This window comes from Mesoplodon mirus (genome assembly GCF_964341445.2).
Source record: "Mesoplodon mirus genome assembly, chromosome: 18".
NCBI lineage: Eukaryota > Metazoa > Chordata > Mammalia > Artiodactyla > Ziphiidae > Mesoplodon > Mesoplodon mirus.
In genome coordinates this window covers 24956275-24977013 of record NC_138994.1, presented here as the reverse complement: position 1 = coordinate 24977013, position 20739 = coordinate 24956275, and the positions used below count along the sequence as shown (strand labels likewise).

The 20739-nt window shown below is 36.5% G+C and overlaps 1 protein-coding gene across 6 annotated transcripts in view; it reads left to right on the top strand.

Annotated features, from left to right (window-relative positions):
- Positions 1-20739, top strand: part of HELZ (helicase with zinc finger) — a 179030-nt gene that overhangs the window by 111123 nt on the left and 47168 nt on the right. For all 6 annotated transcript variants that reach the window (XM_082603666.1, XM_082603668.1, XM_082603669.1 and 3 more), the window contains 5 exons: positions 1207-1411; positions 7967-8018; positions 8775-8965; positions 10696-10903; positions 19703-19782. In XM_082603666.1, the coding sequence (XP_082459792.1) occupies positions 1207-1411; positions 7967-8018; positions 8775-8965; positions 10696-10903; positions 19703-19782 (736 nt within the window). The remainder of the gene's footprint in view (positions 1-1206; positions 1412-7966; positions 8019-8774; positions 8966-10695; positions 10904-19702; positions 19783-20739) is intronic.

Below are 20739 nucleotides of genomic sequence, written 5' to 3'. Positions count from 1 at the left end.
TTTATAATAGTCATTTAAAATCCTAAAACTTCTTATATGTTATCTTTTGTAATATATAATATTTTTAATATTTGGAGATCAATTTTCAAAACTTCAGGAACAACAGTGTACAACTGGATTAATTTTGAATGTATTTTTCTCCTTTAGTATTTATTAATTTGATTAGGAGATAAATAATCATCATTAAAATTAGCATTCCAGGGCTTCCCTGGTGGCGCAGTAGTTAAGAATCCGCCTGCCAATGCAGGGGACACGGGTTCGAGCCCTGGTCCAGGAAGATCCCACATGCCGCGGAGCAACTAAGCCCGTGTGCCACAACTACTGAGACTGCGCTCTAGAGCCCGCGAGCCACAACTGCTGAAGCCCACGCGCCTAGAGCCCGTGCTCCGCAACAAGAGAAGCCACCGCAGTGAGAAGCCCGCGCACCGCAGCAAGAGAAAGCCCACGAGCAGCAACAAAGGCCCCGTGCAGCCAAAAATAAATAAATAAATTTATTTTTTTTAAAAAAAATTAGCATTCCAACTTCCTGTGTTTTTCATAATTTAATTCTTTTAACATAGTCAATTAATGTTATGAACTTTGCTGTGACAAGCATCAGTTAATTAAAAGAAAAATATAGGAATAACTGGTTATTTCTTAAGTTCCTTATGAGAATTATTTACTTTGTGGTTCAGATTTATGTCTGAATTGGCTTTTCTTAGTCACCCAGCACCAGGCTACTTTGGCCCCATAATTCAAATTTGTGCGTGTGTGTGTGTGTGTGTGTGTGTATATGTCTGTATGTATATAATATATATATGTATACATACAAATGTGTATATGATGAGTATGCCTAGAAGTACAAATCTTTGACAAAATGAGTTATCAATTTTGAAATCCTTGCTTACTGTGTGGATAACAAAATCTGTCATTCCAAATTAGTGTGCATAGTTGAGCACTGACCGTGTTACTTTCATTGATCAGCCAGAATTAATGGAGAGCAGAATTTGTATGTTCCACAGTACTAGACATGACTGTAGTTTCAGAAGCAAACTTCTGAAGTCTTGTGATCTGGTGGGAAGATTATATCTGAATCATAGATGAATACTGGGCCTAAGGATTTGGGGTTGGGGTGGGGGAATTCGAAATTATCTTTAGTTGCTTTTAGTCATTTCTGTGATCTCATCCACTGAAATTATAAACTGATCTTCTAAATCTTTTCTGTAGGAAATTTTGGGAGCGGTTTATTGCCCTGTGTCATGAAAATAATAGCCTACATGGAATCACTTTTGAACAGATCAAAGCTCAGCTAGAGGCTTTAGAACTAAAGAAGACATATGTGTTGAATCCACTGGCACCTGAATTTATCCCCCGGGCTCTAAGAGTGCAGCACACGGGAAATACCAACAGATTGCAGCAATCACCCCCCAAGGTAAAGCCTGTCAGTGAAATTAAAGAGGTTAAAGAGAGAACAGTGCAGAGACGTCAGAGCTTTCTTGGGCTGCAGGTTACTTTACGTGTTGGAATTGAAGATTACATTTGACAGCAACCAGTTTCTGCAAGGAGCTCGTCCAGTCTGGACCTTAAGTGAAAATACAGTGTGGTATTTAGCCATGCTGCTTGATGGCATAATCATCCTCAAAAGGTTTTCAAGGGGACTTCCCTGTGGTCCATGGGTAAGACTTCACCTTCCAATGCAGGGGGTGCAGGTTTGATCCCTGGTCGGGGAGCTAAGATCCCACATGCCTCACAGCCAAAAAAAACAAAACATAAAAAAACAGAAGCAATATTGTAACAAATTCAATAAAGACTTTAAAAATGGTCCACATCAAAAAAATCTTAAAAAAAAAAAGTTTTCAGGTACCTGATTAGGTCTGGTGCCCTTTGTATAATATAACCTCCCGGTCCTCTCTACTGATAGACTTATTTTAGCAAGATGTGAATAAAACAAAGCAGTTTAAAAGACCGCCACACATATTAAAAGCATGCTCTTATAGAATATTGTATAGCATGCTCTCATAGCATATTTTTTTACAAGGAATAACATAATAGCAGTATTTGTATAAAGAAAATAGTTCTAATCTCTTGTTGATGACCAATTCAAGTGGTGTTTAACACTGAGAAGATCTGGCTGACTGCTTGAAGGTTCCTTTAATTGACTTTGACCAGTGTTTGTTGTATAAGAAGTAGTCCAGTCATTGGGATGGGATGGGGGGGAATCAAGGCCCCCATGTCTACTTTTGAACTATAGTTATTTTGGGCAGAAACAGCTGGTTTATTTGCTAGATTGCCTGAAAAAAAAATGCTTGCACTTACCGTCTAGAAAAGAAAGTTATGAGAGTGGCATGTTTAGTATTTGTTCTGGTTTTTGGGTGTATTTATAGTCATCAGCTCGATATTAAACTTATTGACATGAGTTAAGAGAGTATGCCAGTTTGGGGCTTCATTTTAAAAATGTAAAGCTTAATGTGTAAGAAATAATTATTGGTTTAATATCTTGAGAAGATCTTTTAGCTGAGTAAATATTAAACTGAGACGAGAACTGCTTTCTGTTTTAATGTACTGTTTGAGTTTAATAAAAATGGACCTGATATACAATAATGCTTTAGTGACTTGGAATTAAGCAGATTAAGCATTTTGTGTAACTGAATCATCTAGATTTCTAAAGTTTAAACTGTTGATAAATTAATAATCAACTTATTTATCAAATAGTTAAATTTCTTCTATGTGACAGCTGTTACGGTAGGTAGTAGAGAAGCAAATTAGCCCCAGTCTTCTTGTGTTGGAGGGTAACAGTCAGAGGAAGTACCACTCCACCACAGTGGAGATTTCAGGGTAATTTCACCGAGTGGATGGAGTGAGTGGGAGATTGGGGAGACTGTCAGAAACTAGAACAGAAGCTCCCTTAGGGCAGAGATTTTTGCCTGTATAATTTGCTGCTCTAGCTTCTGTGCCTAGAACAACATCTGGCTTATCACAGGTGCTTAGAAGTATTTTTAAGATTAATGAGTGAAGCTTAACAAAGAGCTCATATGAAAAGCAAGAGGTGTGAGAGAGCAGGCTCTCCAGGGAACAGCAAGTAGCTTAAAGTAGGTGAAGAGTGGGAACTCAGAAACTTTTAAATTTTATTGTTTTTTATTTAAATGTTTCAGAGACATTATACCTTTTGCACATTCTTAAATACAATAACTACAATAAACTTTTTACTTAATTGATCAATGGTAGCATCAATTAATGTACCATAGATGCAGCTAGATTCAAGCCATGATATCAGATGTGTACTGACCCTAAGCAAGATCCTGTGATTTGCTTTTTTTTAATTTTAAAGGTAAAGAAAATATATGTTGAATCCACTTGCTTTTCCAACACTGTAAATTCCCCAAAGACAAAAATCCTATTCTGTATACTTCTTATGGCCCCTAGTGCCTAGCCCCACTCTGCACATAGTGGGTGCTCAGTAAGTACCTGATAAGTGAATAATGACTATGATGCATCCAGGAGAGTGCAGTGGGGCTTCCTTCTTTCAGTAGGAAGGCTGTGTAATTAAGGACCATAGCAGCCATCTCCCCAATTTTTTCTTTTTAACTTTTTGGGAAATTTTCTTCACTGATCCAGTAGATATCATCTGTTATTTCACTGTCACTAACACAGAGGTTCACTCAATTGTTTATATACCTGGTTATTTAAAGTTCTTTATATCATATATAATAATAATAATTTTAGGTAACTAAGTTCTAGTGAGCCAAAGGTTACTTTTGTCATCATCTCTCCCTTCACGCCCCAGTACTGTATTTTACTTCTATTAAATTGTTTTCAGGATTGAATTTGTACTGGAGTCTTTTTTTATCCAACTTTCTATTGTAGAAAATTTCAAATATATACATAAATAGATGAGTATAATGAATTCCCTATCATCCAGCTTCATTAACTATCAATTTATCCTTGATCTTGTTTCAGCTATCAGCCCACCACTCCACCACCACATATACGCACTGGAGAATTTTGAAACAAATTCCAGATGTTTTATTTCATATGCTAGAGTCTTTTGATGAAGGGGAATTTACTTCATTGCAAGAAAAGCATGCTGTTTCTGAAAATGGGATACTAAGCCATATAATTTCCCCCCAAGTTTCCTTAATGTTTAACTTTTAATGCAATTCTGTGCATAAGAAATATTAAAAACTAGTAAGGTTAATGTTAGCCTAAGACTTAAAATCCCAGTAAGATTTAATGTAGATAAAATTATCAGAAGGCTGGATGATGGTTAAACATGCACCAGGACCTGCTCCCTCAGGACTGTGTCTGGCAGCAAAGCCTACCCCTAGCTCTTTACCAATCAAATGGCTTTATTCTCCTCACTAAGATGTAGGTTCGCTGGTAAGGGTTAGTGAAGGTACAGATATTAGGGGATCCAGGAGCAGGTGGTCCTAGCTAAGACTCATTGCCCCACTCTCCAGGCATCATTTATCTGTAGGAAAGCATCTGTTTCACAGGCGCCTACAGAATCAGCACGTAGGAAAACAATTTGCTTGTCTTCAGTCTGCTTACTCCTGGGCACGTGCTGGGAAGTGTTCAGAAACTCTGCGAAGATGGGACAGATTCATTTGTACACACTATAAAACTATTCAGAGGATAGATAATATTCAGAAATGGGTCCTCTGAGAAGACCATAGCATTGTTTTATAGATTTTAGTTTGTGAATTGTTCTTCACTGTCTGTCTCTAGCTGCTTATGTTGTGTCTCAGTGTCCAGACATCAGAAGACGTGTCAGACTTATGTGGCTCAGTAGCCTCAGTGCCCAGCCAGGGGTGGACATATCGTGGGCCCTCATAAACATTTGTTGAATGAATAAATGGAAAATGATGAAAGATTGAGTGAATGAAAAAATAAATACTTGAATGAATAAACGGTTGAGTAAAAAAAATGGTCCTCAAAAGACAGATGATGTGAACTACATTTGCTTATAAGCTTTCTACCAAAGGTATACATACTTTCTGAGATTTATTAGCAGAAGTTTGGAATTATCATTATGGAATGACTTTTCTACATAGTTAGCTCTAGCTTACTGCTGCATTGTTATTTTGTTATATGCTACCAAACACTGTATATTTTGTATAGACCAAGCACACTTACTGCTCTACAGTTGCATCGGAAGTCTAAGTATACTAGAGGAGTTTTCCCATATTGAACTGTAACAGGGTGCTGAATTATGCTTGCAGATATGCCACTGTCTTTTTGTGAGAGGCCCCAAGTTGCTTTTTTTCCCCCATTCGTTCAACAGTACTCATTGAGCCAGGCGATGTTCTAAGCTCAGGGAATCAATAATGACCTAAACAGATGAAGTCCTAGGTATTTAGGTCCTTTTATACTTTACATGCATCAGCTCCGTCGACAGGGTCATCATAACAGCACTGTGATGCAGATGTTCCCTTCCCAAGTTTCTTTTTCACTTAGTTTATCACACAGTTTATCACCCAGAGTGCTGATGTATATTGTCTGGCATGCTTCCAGCTTTACAGTGCAGGATCAATACAGGCTATGGTTATTCTTTGTATTGGTTTCCTATTGCTGTTGTAACAAATTAGCACAAACCTAGTGACTTGAAATGACACCCATTTATTATCTCACATTTCTTTGAGTCAGATGTCCAGGTTTTTGTTGGTTTCTTAGCTCCAGGTCTCACAAGGCCAGGATCAAGGTGTTGGTCGAATGGGCTCTTATCTGGAGGCTCTGGGAAGGATCTGCTTCTAAGGTCATGCAGGTTGTTGGCAGAATCCAGTCCTTGTGGTTGTAAGGACTGGGGTCCCTGTTTCCTTGCTGGCTGTCAGCTGGGAGCCATTCTTAGCTTCTGGAGGCTTCTTTCCAGTTTTCATGTGGCCCTACCTCTCAGAGCCGTCAACGGTGCATTGAAGCCTTCTCTCTCTTGGCATCTCTGACTTCCCCTTCAACCACTTGTATCTCTTCCTCCTTTTCTTCTGCATCTCTTTGGCTCAGCTGGAGAGGTGTCTCTGCGTTTAGGGCTCATGTGATTAGATTGGATCGCCCCAGATAATCCAGGATAATCTTCCTATTTTAAGTCTTTAGTTGTATCTGCAGAGCCCCTTTTGCCACATGACATGACAACTCATGGGTTCCAGGGAGTAGGATGTATATGTCTTTGGGGGGCTGTTGTGCCTTCCACACTGACCCAGTGACAGTGTTTTCTCCACCTGACACACAGCCGCCCCTGGTTGACGAGTCCTCAGAGGCTAAGAAATCTAAATGGTTTGTTAGCCTCTTGGAACGGTCTTATCTCTGCTGTGTCACTGCTCTCCTTTCTTCTGTCAGCGTATCTGCCTCTGGCTGCTCTTGCGGTCACTTCCCATTGCTTACGCTTCTCATCTTCTACCTGTTGCTGCTGTCCCTGCTGTCTGCCATTTTCTCCTTTCCTCTGCCTGCTTTTCTTTTCACTTCTCTATTCCTCAGAAGCTTGTTTTTTTTGTTTGTTTGTTTTTAATAGCTAACGACAATCACTGTGAACATTCTCTTCTGGTTAATGGACCAACTCTGATTCTTTCTTGACTGTTTTTTTTCTGACTTTTTAAGAGTTAGAGCTTAGCTGCCCTTGCCTACCCATCGCTAACCAGCTGACCATAAGCCTTTGATGTTTAGTGCTAACCTGAATATTTAAAGTTGCTGACGGATAGGGAGATAAGTGAAGCATCACTGTACCTTTACTTTCGTCAAGAACAAATTCTTCTTCTTGCTATAGACATTATCCCCCCACTTAAGCTTTCAGATGTAATGTACAAATAAAAAATTTACGTGGTGGAAGGGTAAGTTGTCTCATTTGCTACTTGTGTTGTGTAATGGCTTTGTGTGTTACATTTAGCCAATGAAAAGAGAAAAAAAATGTTTAAAGTCTAGAAACTCAGAACCATATGTTTCTTCACATATTTCTGCCCCAAAGTCATCATTTTTAATGGTAGACTAGCATGCCATTGTATGAATCTGCCATTGCTTATTTAATAAATTTTCTACTGATGGACATTTAGGTTCCTGGAAGTGCAATTATTGGGTTAAAGCATATGTACACTTCCGATGCTTTTGACATCCACATTGCTTTCTAGAAAATTTGTACATTCTCTTAAGCAGATTATGACACTGTGCATTTTCCTGTTCCTTCAGTAAATTTTACAGTTTAAGATGCCATGAATCATACTCAGAATATCATAAACCCCAAAGCATACTTACATTCATGTTATTATTTTAAAGGTTCTCATCCTCAAGAGTTGAAGATTGATATTTTTCCCTTGAAAACGGCTTTTACACTTCATCATTTAATTCATAGAAAATTTATAGAGAAGCTGCAAAGGAATAGAATTTAGGTTTCAGTCATATTGATGCATATTTCTTTTTATAAAAAAATTAATTTAAAAAGAAAAAAGAATTTTAGATATCCTTAATTTGAAGTTGAGGAAACTTGAGGCCTAGCACCATGACTTAATGTTTTTATTTTATTTTATTTTATTTATTTTTGGCTGTGTTGGGTCTTCGTTGCTGTGCACAGGCTTTCTCTAGTTGGGGCAAGCGGGGGCTACTCTTCATTGTGGTGCGCAGGCTTCTCATTGCGGTGGCTTCTCTTGTTGCGGAGGACAGGCTCTAGGCACGCGGGCTTCAGTAGTTGCGGTGCGTGGGCTCAGTACTTGTGGCACATGGGCTTAGTTGCTCTGCGGCATGTGGGATCTTCCCAGACCAGGGATCGAACCCATGTCCCCTGCATTGGCAGGCGGATTCTAAGCCACTGTACCACCAGGGGAGTCCCTGACTTAATGTTTAAAAAGAAGGTTGGCTCAGAGGCATCTAACGGTTATTAATTACAGACTCACAGTCTTTAAATTTTAATTGTTGCTATATACATTTATTTTGCATGGGATGAGGAAAATGCTCATTGTTCTTTAATATTAGGTGTGTTTAAATGATTATACATTTGTGTTTTTCTCTAAAGGGGAAAAGCCTTCATCATATCCAGAATGATCATTTCCAGAATGATGGAATTGGTAAGTGGAAAAATTAGCCCTATGAAAACTTGCTTTTATGATGTAAGACGTTTATTCCAAATTTCATCATTTAGAAAGAGGAAGATGGAGAGGGACACACACACACACACACGCACACTCTGACACTTTGGAGCTCATGTAACTCTTTTATTCAATACATCTGTTCTTGTGAATGCTTTGATATGTTGTTTCTGAAAGGGGTGATTTTGTAGGTACCAAGGTACATATATGGATGAACATTTAAGCCTCCTATGCAACATAAGTTTTTGGAACATATTTATATCCTACAAATGTTGGTTATACAAATTTTCAAGGTAAAGCTTATATAAGTGATTTAAAATGTTGCAGAATTATGCTTTTAAAACAGTAATTGCTTAACTGTTTTGTATGTGGCTGTGCTACATTTGCAACTCAAAACTTTATTCTGAAGAATTGTTTACGTTTTCTAGTCTCAGAAGAATGTTTACTGTATGGTTTTCTCTCTTGAAGGACACATCTCCAGCTCCTTGCAAGACATTTAAAATTATGCTAGTTTTTACAAGGAATACTTTGTATATCTCAAGCTAATTTTAGGGAATATGGTAAAGTGATTGTTTTTTTAATATGCTCTACTCTTTCACACTGATAACTCTTTGAATATAAGATACCTTACGGCAAAGCTGGGGAATGTGTTTTGCTGTTGGATGATTTTAATTATTTTTGTCTACGTGAATATGTACAGCTATTGAGGGCATCCTTTCCCTATTTGTTTTTCAGTTCAGCCCAATCCTTCTGTGCTTATTGGCAACCCTATCAGAGCATATACTCCTCCACCTCCTCTTGGACCTCACCCAAATTTGGGGAAATCTCCAAGCCCTGTTCAAAGAATAGATCCTCACACTGGGACAAGTATTCTTTATGTACCTGCCGTCTATGGAGGGAATGTAGTTATGTCCGTGCCTTTACCTGTAAGTAGATGTTTAAGATACTCTCTATTGAATAAGATAAAATAGGCTTCACTAAACTAGTGACTCTCCTCCCAAATAGTGTTCTACTAATCTCTCTCTCTTTTTTTTTTTTTTTTTTTTTTGGTTTTCAATGTCTGTAAGCTTCTTTCATTCAAAGCAGCTCTTACGACCAAAGAAATGTGAATTGTTGCTTAAAATTTGTTGCTATATTGTCAGTGGCTATGAAGAAATCTGTAAATTGGGTGTTTTGATTGAGAAGCCTTTGTATTATCTTAAATATTTTTACTGGGGAAAATTGGGCTAAAAGTTAACAGAGCTAGTAAATTGGACTCTTGTTTTGTAAAGTGATGTTTTATTTTATCTTTTGCTTTTTCATTCTTATATAATTCACTAACCCTAAGAAATACAGTTCTTTGGAGGAGGGAAAAAGGTTTGGATTAGCCTAGCTCCCTTGGATCTAAATTTATCTGAGAAATTCCATGCCTTACGAAATCCTACTGGCACTTAAAAACATTATTAAATCATTTCTAAGACTATAGATTTTTAGAGGGCTTCCATCTTCTGTTAAAACTCATTTTTCTTTCCTTTAAGATTTTTGAGTATTTTGGTAATTTAAAAAATTTGCTGTTTACTAATATTTCCAAATTCAGGAATTTTAGCCTAGAAAATATTTCTTTCATTTAAGATAAGTACTGTAGTTTCAGGTAGAGGTGATCATTGTCAAGGATCTTTGGCACCCCTACCTACACCCCCAAAATGCAAAAACGCCTAGCTGCCAACATTTTTCAGCCATGTTGGACACGATGGTTCACAATCCCGGCAGCCAGTGAGAATAACTGTCAATAAGAAATATGTCATTTATGTCGACTCCCCATAGACTTTCCATTTTAGCTGAGTTATTTCTTCCCAGACAGCCTGGCAACATTATACATCATCTGCTTTAAATAGTAAGTCCCTTGGGATTTATATTTCATCTTACTAGGTCAAAGAGACTTTTAAAGATTTCTAAGAGTCTGAATTTAACAGTTGTATTATAATAAAATAATAGGGGTGGTAGCTCAGATGTCATTGTGTTTATTCATTTTATATTAATATGCAGAGATTATATATTTTGACACACCTAAAGAAATTTTCTGTTTCTGTGGTTTAATTAATCAAATGCATTAATTAAATTAATGAACTGTTTGAATTTTGCCTACAGTAAATGAACATTAAATGATTTGGTTATTCATATAAAATAGTAATACATATTTTTTGAGTTGAGACTCCTTAGACTGAATTTTTTCTTAAATTTTTTCCCTATTATTCAAGTTTATTAAACTGTATATCTATGCAGTTATGACTTTAAAAGACAGTTTTCATGGTAATCAGTGACATATATGCATTCATATTGAGGGAAAATGATTCAAGACTATAAAATGATTTGATGCCTCAAGGAATAATTACCAATTTTAAGTCCTTGATTTCTTCCTAACCTAGTGTGTAAGGGAAATGGTCAGTTTTCCCTTACATACTAAAGATTCAAGGAGGCTTTTTTGGGGTTTTTTTTTTGCCAGTTGAGATATAGCAGTCATTCTGCCAATTGTTACTATTAGCATTCATTTTGTAGTTATTCATTTTGATAAAATTAACATCTCTGTGTGTTTGCTCTTTCCTAATTAATAGCACTATAGCAGTTTGCCTTTCAAAATGTACTGAAAGCAATTATTTTATTTCTTATAATAACCTAGGTACCATGGACAGGATACCAGGGTAGGTTTGCAGTTGATCCTCGAATCATTACACACCAGGCAGCAATGGCCTACAATATGAACCTCTTACAGACACATGGGCGGGGCTCTCCTATACCTTATGGCCTTGGGCATCACCCACCTGTCAGCATAGGGCAGACGCAAAACCAGCCTCAGGAGAAGGATCAGCATGAGCAGAGTCGAAACGGTGAGTTGCTTTGCTGCCTCATGTTCCTAAATTGATGATGCGCCAGGTTGTATCAACATACAAGTTTCCTTTCACAGGGTGATTGTTAACTCGTTCATAGATTATAAACCTTTTCGAGGAGGAATCTGATGTAAAAACTGTGGATCCTCTCTCCAGAAGATACAGATATGTGCACAGATACAAAATTTACATGTAACCTACCACTTATAATTGATGGTATCAATTTCCTGGGAAAATGTTAATATTTAGATTTTTTTAAAAATCATAGTCATTTAAAATTGAGACAGAAAACCCTCTCCTGTTAAACATTTTTGTTGACCCAAAATATTTTTGTAGCATACTAAATATTAATGCTACTGTGGCAATAGTTTATTTAAAGTAGTTATTTCTTATGCAAATCGTAGTCTCTTGTCTACTAGAATTATAAATAAGGAAAAATTACCTTGTGTAATTTTTAAAGTCAGGTTTATTGAGATATAATTTATATAGAGTAAAATTCACCCTGTTAGAATGTAGTTTGATGTGTTTTGACAAATATACAGAGCTGTTCACCACCACCAGTATCAAGATTCAGGGTGTTTACATTTCAAAAAACTCCCTCATGTCCCTTTGCAGTCACTTTCCTCCTCCAGCCCCAGCCCTGGGCAACCACTGATCTGACTTTTGTGCCTATACTTTGGTCTTTTCTCTAGTTTGTCATATAAATGGAATCATAGTGTCTGGCTTCATTCACTTAGCTTAATGCTTTTGCGATTTATTTGTGTTGTCTGTGTCAGTTGTTTGTTCCTTTTGGCTGTTGATTAGTATTCCCTTATATGTATGAACCACAGTGTTTTTTATCTCTCCATCAGTTGTTTTTATCTATCCTTAATTATTTCTAATTTTTGGCTCTTATGAGTAAAGCTGCTGTGAACATATGTATTGAACATATTTTCATTTCTCTTGGGTAAATACCCAGGATTGAGCTTGTTGAGCACATTTGTTAACTTTATAAGAAACTGCCATACTGTTTTCCAAAGTGGCCAGACCATTTTTCATTTCTAGTATGTGTGAGATTTCCAGTTGCTCCACATTCTCGTTAGTACTTGGTATTGTCAGTCTTTTTAATTTTACCATTGCTTATGGGTATCTGATAGTATCTGGTTGTTGTATTAATTTGCATGTTCCTAATGACTAATGATGTTGAGTATCTTTTCATTGGGCTTATTTGCCACCTGTATACCTTTGATGAAGTGTCTATTTGTATCTTTTGTCCACTCTTTTATTGGTTTGTCTTACGAAGTTGTAAGAGTCCTTTATATATTCTGGATACAAATCTTTATTAGATATATGTTTTGAAAATATTTTCTCCCAGGATATGGCTTGCCTTTTGATTTTCTTAACAGTATCTTTCAAAGAATAAAAGTTTCCCTTTTTGATGAAGTCCAGTTTATCCATTTTTTTCTTCTTTGGATCATGTTTTTGGTGTTATGTCAAAATTTTTTTGTCTAATCCAAGATCACAAAGATCTTCCGTGTTTTTTTCTAGACGTTTCATAGTTTTAGCTCTTATATTAGGTCTCCTTTGAGTTAATTTTTATATGTCGTGTGAGGTAAGAATTGAAGGGTTTTTTTGTTCTCATTTTGTTTTGTTTTTACATATATGTATGCTCAGTTGTTCTAACACCGTTTGTTGAAAATACTCTCCTTCCTCCATTAAGATTACTTGGTGCCTTTGTTGAAAATCAGTTTACTGCCTATGTGAAGTCTCTGTCGTCTTCTATTGATGCATATGTTTGTTCATGCCAAATATACTGTCTTGATTACTGTAGCTTCATAAAAGTCTTCAAATCAGGTAGTATGAGTCCTCCAACTTTGTTTTTCTTTTTCAAAATTGTGTATTCCAGGTCCTTTGCATTTTCACATACATTTTAGAATCAGCTTGTGAGTTTCTACAAAAAAAAAACCTGCTGGGATTTTGATTGGGATTGTATGGAATCTGTAGGTCAATTTGGGGGAGAGCTGACATCTTAATATTTAGTCTTCTGTTATATGAACGCGGTGTCTCTCTCTTCTTTAAGGTCTTTACTGTCAGCCTTTTAAAAAAAAGAGTTTTCAGAATACAACTCTTGGACTTATTTTGTTAAGGCGAAAGCTTAGATTAATAGAGGTATCTTGGTGTTAGAAGTTTCCTCCTCAGTAGTGCATCCCACAAAATTCCAGTGTTCTATTTTTATTTCATTCAGTTCAGTACACTTTCTATTTTCTCTTAAAATTAGATCCATGGATTATTTAGAAAGGTGAGTTTGGGTGAGTTATTGGGGATTTTCTAAGAATTTTTCTGTTAACTGATTCCTAGTTTTAATTCCTTTGTGGTAAGGGAACATATTTTGCATGACTTGAATCCTTTTGAATTTATTGAGATTTGTTTTATGGCTCAGGATACGGTCTATCTTTATAAATGTTCCATGTTCATTTGAGAAGAATGGAGTGCTCTAGTACTATAGGTCAAGTTAGTTAATACGATTGTTCAAGTCTACTTTATCTTTGCTGATTTTCTGTCTACGTTGAAAAAAAAGAATATTGAGAGAGGAATATTGAATTCTCCAAATATAATTGGTGTTTATCTATTTTTCCTTTAAGTTTTAAATTTTAATTTAATTAATTTATTTTTTATACAGCAGGTTCTTATGAGTCATCAATTTTATACACATCAGTGTATACATGTCAATCTCAATCACCCAATTCATCACACCACTATCCCCCACCACCACTTTCCCCCCCTTGGTGTCCATATGTTTGTTCTCTACATCTGTGTCTCTATTTCTGCCCTGCAAACCTGTTCATCTGTACTGTTTTTCTACATTCCACATATATGCGTTAATATACGATATTTGTTTTTCTCTTTCTGACTTATTTCACTCTTTATGACAGTCTCTAGATCCATCCACGTCTCTACCAATGACCCAATTTCATTCCTTTTTATGGCTGAGTAATATTCCATTGCATACATGTACTACATCTTCTTCATCCATTCGTCTGTCAATGGGCATTTAGGTTTCTTCCATGACCTGGCTATTGTTAATAGTGCTGCAGTGAACATTGGGGTGCATGTGTCTTTTTGTATTATGGTTTTCTCTGGGTATATGCTCAGTAGTGGGATTGCTGGGTCATATGGTAATTCTATTTTTAATTTTTTAAGGAACCTCCATACTGTTCTCCATAGTGGCTGTATCAATTTGCATTCCCACCAACAGTGCAAGAGGGTTCCCTTTTCTTCACACCCTCTCCAGCATTTGTGGTTTGTAGATTTTCTGATGAGGCCCATTCTAACCGGTGTGAGGTGATACCTCATTGTAGTTTTGATTTGCATTTCTCTAATAATTAGTGATATTGAGCAGATTTTCATGTGCTTCTTGGCCATCTGTGTGTCGTCTTTGGAGAAATGTCTATTTAGGTCTTCCGGCCATTTCTTGATTGGGTTGTTTGTTTTTTTAATATTGAGCTGCATGAGCTGTTTATATATTTTGGAGATTAATCCTTTGTCTGTTGATTCCTTTGCAAGTACTTTCTCCCATTCTGAGGGTTGTCTTTTTGTCTTGTTTGTAGTTTCCTTTGCTGTTCAAAAGCTTTTAAGTTTCATTAGGTCCCATTTTTTTAATTTTTGTTTTTATTTCCATTACTCTAGGAAGTAGATCTCAAAAAAGATCTTGCTGTGATTTATGTCAAAGAGTGTTCTACCTATGTTTTCCTCTTAAGAGTTTTACAGTGTCTGGTCTTACATTTAAGTCTCTAATCCATTTTGAGTTAGTTTTTGTGTATGGTGTCATGGAGTGTTCTAATTTCATTCTTTTACATGTAGCTGTCCAGTTTTCCCAGCACCACTTATTGAAGAGATTGTCTTTTCTCCATTGTATATCCTTGCCTCCTTTGTCATAGATTAGTTGACCATAGGTGCGTGGGTTTATCTCTGGGCTTTCTATCCTGTTCCATTGATCTATATTTCTGGTTTTGTGCCAGTACCATACTGTCTTGATTACTGTAGCTTTGTAGTATACTCTGAAGTCACGGAGTCTGATTCCTCCAGCTCCGATTTTTTACCTCAAGACTGCTTTGGCTATTCAGGTTCTTTTGTTTCTCCCTAAAATTTTAAGACTTTTTGTTCTAGTTCTGTAAAAAAATGCCACTGGTAATTTGATAGGGATTGCATTGAATCTGTAGATTGCTCTGGGTAATATAGGCATTTTTACAGTAACGATTCTTCCAGCCCAAGAACATGGTATATCTCTCCATCTGTTTGTGTCATCTTTGATTTCTTTCATCAGTGTCTTACAGTTTTCTGAGTACAGGTCTTTTACCTCCTTAGGTAGGTTTATTCCTAGGTATTTTGTTGCAGTGGTGAATGGGATTGTTCCCTTAATTTCTCTTTCTGATCTTTCGTTGTTAGTGTATAGGAATGCAAGAGATTTCTGTGCATTAATTTTGTATCCTGCAACTTTACCAGATTCATTGATTAGCTCTAGTAGTTTTCTGGTGGCATCTTTAGGATTCTCTATGTATAGTATCATGCCTGCAAACAGTGACAGTTTTACTTCTTTTGCAATTTGTATTCCTTTTATTTCTTTTTCTTCTCTGCTTGCCGTGGCTAGCACTTCCAAAACGATGTTGAATAATAGTGGCGAGGGTGGACATCCTTGTCATGTTCATTATCTTAGAGGAAATGCTTTCAGTTTTTCACCATTGAGAATGATGTTTGCTGTGGGTTTGTCATATATGGCCTTTATTATATTGAGGTAGGTTCCCTCTATGCCCACTTTCTGGAGAGTTTTTATCATAAATATGTGTTGAATTTTGTCAAAAGCGTTTTCTGCATCTATTGAGATGATCATATGGTTTTTATTCTTCAGTTTGTTAATATCGTGTATCACATTGGTTGATTTGTGTATACTGAAGAACCCTTGCATCCCTGGGATAAACCCCACTTGATCATGGTGTATGATCCTTTTAATGTGTTGTTGGATTGTGTTTGCTAGTATTTTGTTGAGGATTTTTGCGTCTATATTCATCAGTGATATTGGTCTGTAATTTTCTTCTCTTGTAGTATCTCTGTCTGGTTTTGGTATCAGGATGATGGTGGCCTCGTAGAATGAGTTTGGGAGTGTTTCTTCCTCTGCAGTTTTTTGGAAGAGTCTGAGAAGGATGGGTATTAGCTCTTCTCTAAATGTTTGATAGAGTTCAACTGTGAAGCCATCTGGTCCTGGACTTTTGTTTGTTGGAAGATTTTTAATCACAGTTTCAATTTCATTACTTGCTTGTGATTGGTCTGTTCATATTTTCCATTTCTTCCTGGTTCAGTCTTGGAAGGTTATACCTTGCTAAGAATTTGTCCATTTCTTCTGGCATAGAGTTGCTTGTGGTACTCTTATGATGCTTTATATTTCTCCGGTGTCCGTTGTAACTTCTCCTTTTTCATTTCTAATTTTACTGATTTGTGTCCTCTCCCTCGTTTTCTTGTTGAGTCTGGCTAAAGGTTTATCAGTTTTGTTTATCTTCTCAGAGAACCAATTTTTAGTTTTATTGATCTGTGCTATAGTTTTCTTTGTTTCTATTTCATTTATTTCTGCTCTGATCTTTATGATTTCTTTCCTTCTACTAACTTTGGGTTTTGTTTGTTCTTCTTTTTCTAGTTCCTTTAGGTGTAAGGTTAGATTGTTTATTTGAGATTTTTCTTGTTTCTTGAGGTAGGCTTGTATTGCTATAAACTTCCCTCTTAGAACTGCTTTTGCTGCATCCCATAGGTTTTGGATTGTTGTGTTTTCATTGTCATTTGTCTTTAGGTATTTTTTTTTTTTAATTTTTTTTTTTAATTTTTTTTTTATTAGTTTCTGCTTTATAACAAAGTGAATCAGTCATACACATACATCTGTTCCCACATCCCTTCCCTCATGCATCTCCCTCCCTCCCACCCTCCCTATCCCACCCCTCCAGGCGGTCACAAAGCACCGAGCTGATCTCCCTGTGCCATGCGGCCGCTTCCCACCATCTATCTACCCCACGTTTGGTAGTGTATATATGTCCATGCCTCTCTTTCGCTTTGTCACAGCTTACCCTTCCCCCTCCCCATATCCTCAAGTCCATTCTCAAGTAGGTCTGTGTCTTTATTCCCGTTTTACCCCTAGGTTCTTTTTTTTTTTTTTTTTTTTTTCGGTACGCGGGCTTCTCACTGCTGTGGCCTCTCCCGTTGCGGAGCACAGGCTCCGGATGCGCAGGCTCAGCGGCCATGGCTCACGGGCCCAGCCGCTCCGCGGCATGTGGGATCCTCCCAGACCGGGGCACGAACCCACGTCCCCTGCATCGGCAGGCGGACTCGCAACCACTGCGCCACCAGGGAAGCCCTACCCCTAGGTTCTTCATGCCATTTTTTTTTTTTTAATTCCGTATATGTGTGTTAGCATACGGTATTTGTCTTTCTCTTTCTGACTTACTTCACTCTGTATGACAGACTCTAGGTCTATCCACCTCATTACAAATAGCTCAGTTTCGTTTCTTTTTATGGCTGAGTAATATTCCATTGTATATATGTGCCACATCTTCTTTATCCATTCATCCGATGATGGACACTTAGGTTGTTTCCAGCTCCGGGCTATTGTGAATAGAGCTGCAATGAACATTTTGGTACATGTCTCTTTTTGAATTATGGTTTTCTCAGGGTATATGCCTAGTAGTGGGATTGCTGGGTCATATGGTAGTTCTATTTTTAGTTTTTTAAGGAACCTCCATACTGTTCTCCATAGTGGCTGTACCAATTCACATTCCCACCAGCAGTGCAAGAGTGTTCCCTTTTCTCCACACCCTCTCCAGCACTTATTGTTTCTAGATTTCTTGATGATGGCCGTTCTGACTGGTGTGAGATGATATCTCATTGTAGTTTTGATGTGCATTTCTCTAATGATTAGTGATGTTGAGCATCCTTTCATGTGTTTGTTAGCAATCTGTATGTCTTTTTTGTAGAAATGTCTATTTAGGTCTTCTGCCCATTTTTGGATTGGGTTGTCTGTTTTTTTTGATATTGAGCTGCTTATATATTTTGGAGATTAATCCTTTGTTGGTTGCTTCCTTTGCAAATATTTTCTCCCATTCTAAAAGTTCTTTAACTTAACACAGTTTACTTTCCAATTTATGTTTTACCACTCACGTACAGAAAAGGAACCTCAGAGTATTTCAGGTTTTCCTCTTCTGGTCTTTATCTGTTGTTATCATGCATTTATTTTACTTTTCCTATGTTATAAACCTCAACCATTGTTATTATTTCATTTAAAGAGCCAAGTATCTTTTAAAATAGTTTTAAATAATAAGAAAAATAATCTTTTATATCTATCCATGTAGTTAGTACTTCTGGTAATCTTGATTTCTTTCTGTATATTCATGTTTCTATTTCAGTAATTTTTCTACGCCTGAAGGACTTCTTTTAACATTCCTTGTAGTTCAGGTCTGCTGGCAATGAATTCTTTCAGCATTTGTATGTCTGAAAATGTTTTTATTTACAGGGTATAGAGTCTTGGTTGATAGTTTTTATCTTTCAGTATTTTAATGATGTTACTCTACTGTTTTCTTGCTTACATTATTTTTAGTGAGAAATCTGATGTCATCCTTATCTTTGCTTTTCTGCATATAACATGTCTTTTTTTCCTCTGACTGCTTTTAAGAACTTATTTTTATACTGGTTTTAGTAATTTGTTTATGATGAAATGATATTCCTTGGTGTAGTTTTCTTCATGATTCTTGTGTTTATGGTTTGTTGAGCTTCTTGTATCTGTGGGTTTACAGTTTTCATCAATTTGGTAATTTTTGACCTTTATTCAGAAATTGTTTCTGTCTCACCTCTTTTTCTCTTCAGGAATAACAACTACCCATTTTTTATGCTTCTTAAAGTTACCCCACAGTTCACAGATGCTCTTTTCATCTTTTAAAAAATTCTTTTTTCTTTTTGTGTTTCACCTTGCATTGTTTCTATTGCTATGCCTTCAAGTTCACCAAGTTTTTCTTCTGCAGTGTCTAAACATCTGCTAATTCCATCCAGTGTATTTTTCATCTCAGACATCGTAGTTTTCTTTTCTTAAAGTTTAGTAGTAAGGCTATTCTGGCACAGAGTTCCAGTGGCATTCTTAAAAGAATGTTTTCAAGGAAGAACCCAAATTAAGGATTCTTCCAAGGGATTTAAAATATCCAGTAGTTAGTTCTTATAGATTAAAAGCCTTTCACATGCGTGAACTAGCATTATTTGTCTATTATAATTGTGATTTTTTTAACCTTAATATTGCTTTCTTTAATGTTTGTCATCCACTTATATTTAGTTTGATATCTGTTACTTTTAAAAGTATAACTGCATTCCTTTCAGAATATCTTTATTTAGTTTAGATTCCTTTACTAAATTACATTGACGCATTATTTGGATTTTTGCATTCATAAATGGCCAAAGTAGTAAACCTTTATAAATAGACCTTTTCTATGTCTAGTTTAAGAAAATGAGGCTGTAATTTCCTGGAGAATGGGCAGTTATCTTTGGAATTAGTTGATATTTTAAGGTTATTCCCTTATTAAGTTTTTGCCTTGTCAGAGAGATTTGCTTCATTTATAAATTTTCTTTCTTGCAGAGAAATTGCAACTCTGAAAATTTAAGAACAAAACCCAAGCAGTAATAATTAATAATTGTTGAAAAATATTTAAAATATTCTACTTCTTTGTCTAATATTGGATAGTCATTGGCATTTTGTAACATCTACTGGAGACAATTTATAAGAATTTTGAAATATTTTCTTAGGTAAAAGTGATACAAATAATCCTGGACCTGAAATTAATAAGATTCGGACACCAGAGAAAAAGCCTACAGAATCAAAACAGGTATGTGGTTTACCTTTAGTGAATACATTGTTCTAATGGAGTTAGTTTGATTGATCATCTTGGAATCCTGGTGTTTTAAAGAAAATTATCTACCTTTTTATGTGTATCTTTTATGTTTGTTGTTTCATGAGCGTCTGGTGGGTCATGTTGCACTCTCTCCCTCCACCTTTTCTTTGTCTACACTATTTTATTTATCAGAATACTTTTCTCAAATTGTGTTATTTAGCAATAGACTTGAATTCAGAGACTTCCAATTATAAAGTAATAAATGAAGACACAGCTATAGATGTGTTATTAAAAATTATCTCAGATTGGGAAGAGCTGTTATAGTGCGGAAGGAAGACTTAGCTTCCTCAAGTCCCTCACCTTGTCCTCTCGTCACACCTGCTGTGTGCATCCTTAACTCTTAACCTGTTTGTTCATCTGCTTTTTCTGCTTCTGTGCTCGTGAACCAGTGAGGGAAAATCAAATCATTGGTTGAATTAGTGCCACTGGAAATTCATGCTTTCTGATCTCAGCGAACCCGTGGGATGCCTCCCCATTTCTTTTGTATGTACCTGGCTCCCTTTGCCCAGTTTTCTCAGCAGCTCTTCTGATGCCTGCTTACCTTCTACCTGTTATTCTTACGATCAGTGGATGACCTTCCCTTAGAGTGCAATTCATCAGGATTTCACGCTCTTAACTCAGAACTTTAGTCCTCACACTTTTCCTGTGTCCTTGAACATCCTTCTATATCACCGATCTCAGAGGAAGAGTTTCCATTAAGACTTATCTCTCCTCTTTCGGTCACCTCACAGACCTTGTCCCTTCTCTTCATTTATCTTCAGATTCTTTCCAGCTACTGGTTCTTCCTCCTCAGCCTGTAAGTAAATTGATTGATAGACTGTTTTTTTAAAAAAACACTTTATTTGGCCTTTATTTCCTTTATATAGCTACTGCCTAGTTTCTCCTTTTTCC